The sequence below is a fragment of the Nelumbo nucifera genome, chromosome 1 (assembly GCF_055504915.1).
Source record: "Nelumbo nucifera cultivar China Antique chromosome 1, China Antique-T2T, whole genome shotgun sequence".
Taxonomy (NCBI): Eukaryota; Viridiplantae; Streptophyta; class Magnoliopsida; order Proteales; family Nelumbonaceae; genus Nelumbo; species Nelumbo nucifera.
Window position 1 is genome coordinate 82,483,385 of NC_142649.1, and position 10,210 is coordinate 82,493,594.

At 36.2% G+C, this 10,210-nt stretch overlaps 1 protein-coding gene across 1 annotated transcript; it reads right to left on the reverse strand.

Moving 5' to 3' along the window:
• Positions 1-327: 327 nt before the first annotated feature.
• On the reverse strand, positions 328-9,104 carry LOC104599390 (putative hexosyltransferase MUCI70). The gene is made up of 9 exons (XM_010261901.3): positions 7,943-9,104; positions 7,019-7,309; positions 6,665-6,878; positions 6,314-6,423; positions 6,030-6,229; positions 4,181-4,284; positions 2,145-2,332; positions 1,850-2,049; positions 328-749 (listed from the first exon to the last, which is right to left on the reverse strand). The coding sequence occupies exons 1-9, from the start codon at positions 8,202-8,204 to the stop codon at positions 537-539; spliced, it is 1,782 nt and encodes a 593-aa protein (XP_010260203.1). The 5' UTR covers positions 8,205-9,104; the 3' UTR covers positions 328-536.
• Positions 9,105-10,210: the final 1,106 nt, after the last annotated feature.

Below are 10,210 nucleotides of genomic sequence, written 5' to 3' on the forward strand. Positions count from 1 at the left end.
CCATGTGAGGAGCAGATCCCGTTCCTCCTATTACACAACACTGCGCAGCTCACACTAGAAAATACATCAATTAAGAAATAAAGATAAAAAAGACAAGCAATAAGAGTACATAGATCTTGAAGGTTGAGAATGATGATAATTCCATTAACCCTCATAGAACTACAATAGTGAGTATGAAATACAGTAACAGGAACAGCGACCGCCTCTTATTCTGTTTTCCAACAACAAAACTTCAGAAATACACAACATAGACTACCAGCTGAAGCTTTCATCTCATTGTTCTCTGGAAACCAAAATTGTAAGGGACAATATGACCTACTAGACAAGGGGAAATAACAGATCGTGATATTTATTGCAATTGATATATATATATATACAATAAAAGAAAGAATAGATATCGACAATTCCGGACAAAAATTATCCCTATTGCTTTCTTTCAGAACAGGCCTACTACACTCATTCCCTGAATCCTCCTATTCCCTAATGAATAATTGAGAAACAAGGAAATGAAAAAAATATATATATTGACTACAAAATTAAATCATATTGTTATCCCTAGTAACTGTGATGGTTTTGGAACGGTGACGTCTTGAACCAGATCTTCTTTCTTTCCCACGTTTTGTGGGGATCTTCCTGACTGGAGTTGTTACAGACCTATCAGTTACAATCTCAGGTAATGGTTTTGCAGGGGCTTCATTAGTGACTGCTGCTGGAGGTGCCATATGCTCTAATAAATCTCTATGGTATGCCTGCAGGTTGCAAGTACAGAAAGAAAACTTCATCAATGGGTTAAAGTTTGCTACACTTGTTTATCTAAAACTGACAGAAAAATCACTGGAGGCAACTAAGGTAGAATTTGACAGTGTGTTTAGAAAAGCAGCCACAAAATATTTCATTTACAAGAAACAATAAAATAAAGAGATAAGATAACATCTCCACAGCATTGGTTACAACTAGGCAACCCATGTAGAAATAGCTATTTGGCTTGCATGTGCACACTCGGACAATATGTGTTTGCATGAGAGAGACAGATAGTAAAAATGTAGTAGATGAGTATGTCCCAAGTGTGAAAGGGCAAAATTTCAAGTTTTGCACAAAGTTAATTATTGTCTCCCTGGCTTATGACACTGAAAACCAAGCAAAACATCACCTATCCCAGACCCAATTAGATAGTATTAGGCACATTACACTCAGGTTGGGAAGGTCAGGTTACCTGCAACTTAAATTAGGTTAGGTTACAGGCAGACTGTTTCAAGTATTTCGGATTTAGAGTTTAAGATTACAAGGATCAGCTTGAAGCCAAGACGCATGCAAGTGTCATCCTCAACAATTATCATCTATAATACCCAGATATGGATATGGACATGGACAGGAATATGGGAAATGGGAATATGACCCTCTATTTCCTAAAATCTTGGACAGTGCTAAAGCTTAAAGGTATATGTAAAATGCTTATATCATGCATTTATATCTAATTTTTTGAAGCTAAATGGCACTTCCAAAACTTATTTCTTACCAAATTTAATTAAATTTCTAACATGTGCAGATTGTTTCTTAGTTAAAATATACCATTTTACATATTTTAAAATTGTTAATGCATAAAGTATATCTAGAAGTATCTGTGCAATATTTGGTATCATATCCAACACTGGTACACTAGACATGTAAAGGTATCTGGGTATTATAGATTACCATATACCAAAATTTTCAGAAGCATGACATTAAACAAAGATGCTTGAGAATTCCAAAGTCTTGTTTCCTCATAAATAAAGTTTTCTTGGACTACCTCTTTTGATGTGGATTTGTGAATCCAGCAATGCTGCTATAGTCATGATAAAAAAATAATTACCTGAACCACAAAGTTGCGCCTTTCACAATCTAAAAACATGTTGATACTCCAATTGACTTTTGACATGATCTTGTCCCTTACGGTGGAAAAGCTAAGTTGGTCCCTTGATGTAAAATGGTCTACTTCATTGAACCAGAGGCAGGTAAAGAGGTTGGTAATAGGAATGTGCTCCCTTATGATTACACATCCTTCAGGAACATCTGTCAAAACCCATGCATAAAGGACACAACTCAAATTGAGATAAAGAAACTAGGGAGGATCCAAGACAACAGAAAAAACATAACATGCAACTCACCACTGGTGATCGGAAGCTTAGCTTGAGAATATGGGGTTAAACCTTCCTTCTTATAAAATTCAATCTGGTAATCAATAGAAGCATTGTCATATTTCCCAGCAGCTTTATTAGCTTCAGCTTCCTGAAAGACATCAAAGCGTCTGTAGTGCCTAGAGATGGCAAAACTAGCATTCTTCCGCCACAAAAATCTGAAAAATTGACAGAAAAGTTGATAATGCCAGTTCCAGAACAAATATCTGAAAAAAAAAGAGTGAAGTTCATTGGAATGTCTCCTATCCATGCAGAGAGCTGCATCCACATCCAAAATGATGAAGCACACCAGATTACCAGAGCAAAACCCAAAATCTGAACAGACCCTATATTTTTGCACAAAGAGGCCATTGCTTTGTGTCATGATAAAATCTCAGGCTGACAAGCATGAGAATGCAGGTTTGAGCTTGACAGCAGCTACTTCATGTAAAATGTGCCAAAATATTAGGTCCATATCCAGTCCACCGCTCCCAAGATCCAGATAGCTCGAATCAACATTAGGTAATATTAATGACCCTATATATGGATTTTGGAAATCCTAGGTCCAACTTTTTGTTTAAATCAGTTATTTGGTTCAAACCAGAGAGGAGATAGTAGAAACACGAGTACAGAGGAGAATAATAACATGGAAATGCTGAAAATTGATTCAGATTGTATCATTTTGTGTCATCCAGAGCATGAAAGATGTAGACTGATTAGACCATCTCATGAATTAGCTATGGAAATGGAAAAGGTAAGCAAATAAAGGAGGGCTTTCCTTGTAAAAAACAAAAAATCATTATTTTAACTAATCATACAATCATAGGTTGTTGCTTACAAACACATGAAGATGCTTTTAATGCTAGCCACATGGTCGACATGGTTAAGCCAGAAAACAAACAGGTAACATTTCTTTTCCTGTTTTTGCCTAGCCCTTAACTAGTATAGAAGTTGTGCTGCAAATTTTCTTTCTTCTCTTATTTATTTATTTATTTTTTGGAGGTTTTTTTGTGGGGGGGGGGGGAGTCACTAACCCCTTTATAGAGGAAGAGTCGCTCACCCCTTTATAGAGGAAGATCTATCTTATCAAAAATATGCTTCATTAAAATTCTACTCTCAGGGCAATATAACCTAGTAAGTAACTCTGGACAATATCTAGAGGTCTTGCAGAAAGAAACAAATGAATAATAAGTATTCACATCCAAAAAAATCTTTTAATGAAAATTTTCCCTTCACTATAAAAAAATCACACCCAAGAAATGCACGACATTGATGTCGTAAGGATATGGACAGCAGCATTTTGGTGATAAAGATTCAAAAAGTGCAACTGCTGTGAGGCAATGGGCGGAATTGTGCCTAAAAATGATGTTCCTGGATCAGGTTTACACTGGATATTGCCAATAAGCTATGGTAACTGGTCAACCAGGACTAAACTAAGAGCCCAAATTCAGCAATTTCCAGATGGTGATAATTGTCAGGTGAAATTGAACTAAAGTTTTCTAAAAATAACTGAACTAAAGCCATGAGATTGATGGCATGACAAACAGAACAATGCCATTGATACCCTTCTAGATAAAGATCCATAAAAAGATCAACCTTTTCTTTGGAAACTTAGATGTGGCAATAGTATGGCTGATGCTTTGGCCAAAGAACAAGTAAATAGGCATGAACTGTTATGATGGGTGGTTCCATTAGGGAACTAAATGTAAAACTATATTAACTTAAGGGGTAGGCAGTTAGAGCTTCCCTACAAAAAGGGGTGCCTGGAATATTATTTGAAAATCGTTCTTTGTAACATATAAAAAAAAATCCTGATTGTTGTCAACCAAAAATAATAAAATAAAATGACCAAAAGTTAATTTCTCTCATCATTAACCAGCTTTTTCCATAATCTGCAGTGAAAACAGGAATTAAGGGAAATATAATATGGTAGGAGCTTCAGATAGATTTCGTTAACTACACCTTAATGAACATATAAATAACAAATTCATAGAAAATCTGCAGAACAAAAACTATATAGAATGTACCTCTCAAGAATTTGATATGGATCCACCACAAGCTCAAGCTTCCCATCAATCCATATAGAAAACTGAGAATTAGGGAAAATCCTATGCAATAGAAGCTTAGGAACCTGTTACAGGCATAATATGAGTCAACATAAGATTCTAGTACATTTTTCTGATGGGTAAGAATCTAGAACAAATTAGGAAGCTTTTGACAACAAATATCAAAAGCCCCAGATGCATCCAAACTGTGCCAATTGTTCCATCATCAAAAACCTGGCAAGTACCAACAGGAATCATCTTTCTCTTTTCACCATGAAACAACTTGATGAACTGGAAAATAAAACATAAAAAATAGAATAGTTGCAATAGATACCAATAACAAAAAACAAGGAGAAAGTTAAAAGAAGTATGCCCTAAATAGCATGGAATGGATGAGCAGGATTTGAAATATTTTACCCTAAAAAATATCTGAATAAGAATTATGTGCTCAACCTTTGCTTTTTTATTGATAAAAATTCATTTAAAAATAAGAGGAGAAGATGCAAAATGGGAAAATTGATGCTCTGTGAAAGAAAAAAAGGGCAGAAAGAAAGTTAACAATTTAGCTAGGCACATCCCATTTTTAATAAACAGGACATATCCCCCTCTGAAGTGACAAGAAAGTAGTGGTACCCTCTTAAATTCTTAATTCTAACAAAACCAAAAGCTGATAGTAGGTCTGTAAATGGATTGGATTCAGCAAAATCTGAACCCGATCCAATTATTGAAAACTTGCATCTGAATCCAGTCCAAAATCTGATTGGATTTGAAGACCTTGAATTCGAATTCAAATCCTAATGGACTTGGATCGGATTCGGATTTAATCCAACTCCACTTTTATATATAATAAATTAATGAAAATATAACATACTGAATTTATTATATAAATAAATTCATATGTAATAATATATAAAAAAATATTTTTTTGTAATTTTAAATATAATTGTATAAGTTTTATATTAAAATCAATAAATATTATAATATAATCGGATTCAGATTTTAATCAGATCAGATGGAGACAAATCGGAAACCGATCCGGTTATTAATCAAATGCAGCTTGAAAAATCCAAATCCAATCCAATTGGGCCGTGGAGTTTCAGGTATCACTGACAGGCGTAGCTGATGGTATGTCCTAAATAGTATGGAATGGCTTAGAAGGATTTTAAATAGTTAGCCCTAAATGATCTGAATAAGAATTATGTGCTCAACTTTTTCTTTTTTATTGATAAAAAGTTGATTTCAAAATAAGCGGAGAAAATGCAAAATGGGAACATTAATGCTTTGTGAGAGAAAAAAATGAACATAAGAAGGTTGATGATTTAGACACATCTCATTTTTTTTTTTGATGAATGAGGCACATCTCATTTTTGACAAACAGAGCATTTCCCCTTGTGAAATGACAAGTACCCTCTAAATTTTGATGGAAGTTCCACAGGTAACCCAGGAGTAGCTGGAATAGGAGAGAACAGGGGAAAGGATGGCAATATTTTTTGTCCATTGACCAGGGTTCAAATCTTGGAAACAGCATTTCTGTGTATAAGGTTATGTGTGTATATTCCTCCCTAGACCCTGCATTGGCAGGAGCCTCGTGCACTGGACTGCTCTTTTTTGTCATTATCATCATCTAAGCCTCATCCTTACTGTTTTCTGTTATCATGCTACCCACATTATTCATGTTGATAGCTACAAATAAATAGTTATAGTATTCTATGCATGCCCTTCCATACATAGGCAGACTAATTTCTAAAGAGTTGAATAACTGCACCCAAAGGGGCTCTGAGAGACAAAATTTCAAGAGTCCAAGAGAACCAATCATGGCTCAAATACTTACTTTTCCATTGCGTCTTGCATCAGCATAAGGAAGGTTATGGACAACAACAATTCTCCATAATCCAACCTTAGTGCTTCCGTCCAGAACACTAGAGTTTCTCATATATGTTTCTGTCTCTTCATCAACAAACATGAAAAAGCAAACATTTTTCTTTGCAGCTTCACTGATATTCTTTGGCTGTTGTATAATATCATAGTTTCCTGCTCAAGAAACACCAATGAGAAAAAGCAAGACGGTAGCTTGAACCCAACAAAGAAATCAAATAAAAAATACTTTGGAAATACCAAAAATAGCTGATGCAACAACAATTCCTTGACACTGCTCCATCTCAAGAAGGTCAGTGTCATCAATGTCAAATCCAGTTTGGTGGCCAGGTTTCCTTCCTCTAACAAATCTGATAAGCAATGGCATGCATCAATAAAAAACGTAGAACAGGTAAAAGTTAAGTATAAGACAATAGTTCCTTGTTTCTATTATAACTCATGTAGATGCAGAACAGTGAAAATGATTAAAAAAGCATGTGGAACATCAAAATAGAAAAGTCCACTTTAACTTGAAAAGATGATCTTATAAGTTATAACCTTAAGAAGCTACAGAAACATCTAAGTAAAAAATTGAAGGAGAGTGAAACATACCCACAATGCACATTCATTGACTCTTTTATATCAAAAGAATCATTCCTCTGCTTCAAAGAAGGATATCCACCAAATTCAGATCCTCCAAATGGCTCGGTTCTAATTGAGTTTTCTTCATATACATAACTTAAATTCCTGAGTACAGGAGACATGGATGGGGATTTTGGCATGAGGGCCATTGCTTGCTCTACTGGAATGTAACATACTGGACATGCTGAAGGAGCAAATAAACAAGAAATTTCAGCACCAAAAAATGATGTTAACATCATATTACACATGCATGGTTAGCAGCATGATCAATAAAACAAATATTTGATGTGAATATGTAAAATCCCAAACAGAAACTCAACTTACGTCTTGGTCCTGTTCGCTTTTTATCAGCCGGTGGAGGTGGAAGTGTGAACTTTTCACATGGATGACTCGGTAGCAGAGCAGTCCCCATGATTACTGGAGGCAGAGGAGGCTTCAGTCTGTTAGCACCAATTCTTGACACAACAGTTTTTGAGAGAGAGCTAGCATCCTTCTTGTTATATTGTTCTCCATGGATCAGGGAAGATTCAGGGTAACTTGATGCGATGCTATCGCTTGGTCTAATATTTTGAGTCATTCGAGTATGGTGAACTACACCTTCTGAAGCATCTTCATCTGAAGCCAGGCCAAAAAGCAGGAAGGTTATGTTCAAAAATAAACCATACAAAAACATACAGGAATCAGTATATGAGATAGCTGAAATTTTCTGGAAAGGGCAATGGTTATTCATGCTGAATTGAACTCAATCAAAGCAGATACTAAGGGGTCATTACTAGTGAGACCCAACCTGATTATCTCATCCACCAGAAGTGGCTAAACCATATGATCCTTGTAATCTAGTCCGTGGCACTGGGGAATCAGCAGAATGACATAGTAAACTTACTTTCCAGTAAGAGTGCATATTAGAGTATTGAAGAACATCATATTGGGTCAGATCTTGGCCTTTAAAATATTCTTGTTTGCATTCATCAACTGATGGGTCACAACCCTCTTAATGTTTACCATAACTACTATGCTAGTTATTTAAACAGTAGACATCCTAACCAACCGCAGTTCAGAAGTTGAGTAGAATTCTTTTTACGCTGACTTGCCTATCACAATCCTAAGCGTCTAAGGAACCTTCATAGATCATTATTGCAACATCAGAAAGGAATCAATAATGCAGCAATTGACTGCGTATCACGCAGAAGAGCCAGGAAAAGAGCAAAGAAAATACAAGGAAAACAAAACAGATATACAGAATCAAACCTTTATTAACGACAGATAAGACTGATATGAAAACCACAACAGAAACGACCAGCAGAAGCAGCATTCCTACCCTCCTTCTGCCAGCGAATTTGAAGATCCGAGGAAGAAACTTTTCTTTCTCTCTGTATCCAGGTAGGAGCATCTTCGAGGGCTTGCGCAGGGTGACGGGTGTAGTTTGAATCGGCAACACAACACTGTTCTGCAGATGTTGTTGCAGTGATCCATAACTCCCTGTACGAAGACCCAATGACCCTCCAGTCATCGTCCTTCTAGACTCACAGGTTTCCCTTTCATTTCCCTTCTCGCTCTGAATCCCCTCTCATTCAAAATTCTCGAATTCTTTTCCACACAAAATTCATTAAAAACTGCTGAACCACCACCAAATAAAAATCCAACTTAAGAAACTATAACCACAGAAATCCCGTTTGCAGACCAACTTCTGGATTTCGCTAAATCTCACATACTATGCTTCAAAATACCAATGCAACAGCAGTGCTATAAATCCAATTCAACCTCGAAAGTGGCTTCGCACATTGTCCATCAACCAACCTCCGGCACAATTGCAAAATTTTCCTCGTTCTAAATTCAAATATATGAACTACGAATTTCACTGGAAAGGAGAAAGTTCCTCACTTTTTCCCCAAGGCTATCAAATCCAACTTTCCCGCAACAGCATTATCAGAAAACGGATCAATATATGCATACCTAGAACAGAACCAATCCTCCACTCGATAAAACAGATCTAAATTCACTAATAAATCGAACCACAACAACCATCAACCCACCATCCCACCAAAAGCAGGCTGCTTTGTTAGAATTAAATTTGCAGAAGCACGAATACAAATCCAAATCTATACCGAACTCCCAGGCTGAACCAAAAATTAACTGCCCCAGATCAAGAAAGAACCAACCAAGCCTTACTTGAGAAAAAGAGGGTGTGGGGAATCAAATATCACTTATCTCCCCCGACTAGACGAGACGAGACGCAGCAAACAGCAGAAATCGAGATGCGAACCATTACCTCATGTCTTCCATTACAAATTTACAATCTCACATCAAATTCTAGGGTTTCCCAAAGAAAATGATTCGTGCTCGTTAACTGCTCTGCTGTTTTAATGTCTCGGTAAATCTGAGATTCATGAAAGAATTATTGTCTGCAGTTATCTCTCAGCGTGGGAAATTCAATGTATTTATCGTTTAATTAATAACCATTTTTATTTTATTTAAAAAAAGAATTGAAAGCCAAACAAAAGTAAAAAAGAACATAATGGGCATTTTTCTAAAATGCGCTGTGAGCGTGATCAAATGGATTCGTTGAAGATACATCATATAAGGATTAAGGATCGCTGCATAGATCCGCCACGAGCACTTTTGCCGTTTGATAATCGTATTGCCATCATCTAACGACCATGATTCATTTGGCAGTTTGTTAATAATAGGGAAAGTCTCCTATAGCCTTTATAAAAACTTCTTTTTTTAGCACAGTTTATAAAAACTTTTTTTCTGTGATGGGATTGATTTGGGCACATTAATTTGGAAATCGTCTATAATTCACCATCACTTTTTACAAATTCTCTTAAACTCGTCGTAACTTTTCACATTCTGTTATATTACCGTTAGGCTGCGTTTGTTTCTTATGCAAATGCAAATATCTACCATGCATTTTTTGACTCATCCAATGCAAAGTCATTCAAGAGTTAGTTTGGTTTTTGCACTTTTCTCGTTTGTTTGGAATTTATATAAATCAGGGCACAAATTTGCTATCGTTTGTTTAAAATCGATGCAAACAATGAGAGTAAACATAAATGCTCTACCTAGTGTGCTTTTTTCAATAATAACCACTAGTCCAGGTGCAAGAAATTTGGATTGTTCATTGTTACAACCATAGTGATAGCAAATGTGCATGTGAGCTCGGCCTAATATTGTTTGAGGCCAAACAGCTGAGCTTGCCAAAATGGTTACAGTCCTGAGTCCACAATTCAGCTAGTGGTAGCTAATCCATATCGGTCTTTCATATACAAGAGGTTTCTTCTGGCGGAAATTGGCTTAAATTAGTGTGGAGGAATCCTTACAATTTTCATGCAGGAGAGAGACATTTTCTTAATTCTATTGCAATCCTACACAAGAGCTTGCTTAGACAGTTAGAAGTTCCACACCATCATCGATTTTCTTTGAATCCAGGCTTGTACATAGACTTGTTTTCCGATCCATTATCCAATTCTGCATCAACTACATCTGTGGGCAGATTAAGATGATGGGCTGGATCTC

Excerpts from the sequence above, each read along its gene's own strand:
- LOC104599390 (XM_010261901.3), bottom strand. The coding sequence starts at position 8,204 with ATGACTGGAGGGTCATTGGGTCTTCGTACAGGGAGTTATGGATCACTG. Across the intron at positions 6,879-7,018 it reads AAAGCGAACAGGACCAAGAC|CATGTCCAGTATGTTACATT; the intron begins GTAAGTTGAGTT and ends TTGCTCCTTCAG. Across the intron at positions 2,050-2,144 it reads TAAGCTTCCGATCACCAGTG|ATGTTCCTGAAGGATGTGTA; the intron begins GTGAGTTGCATG and ends GGGTTTTGACAG.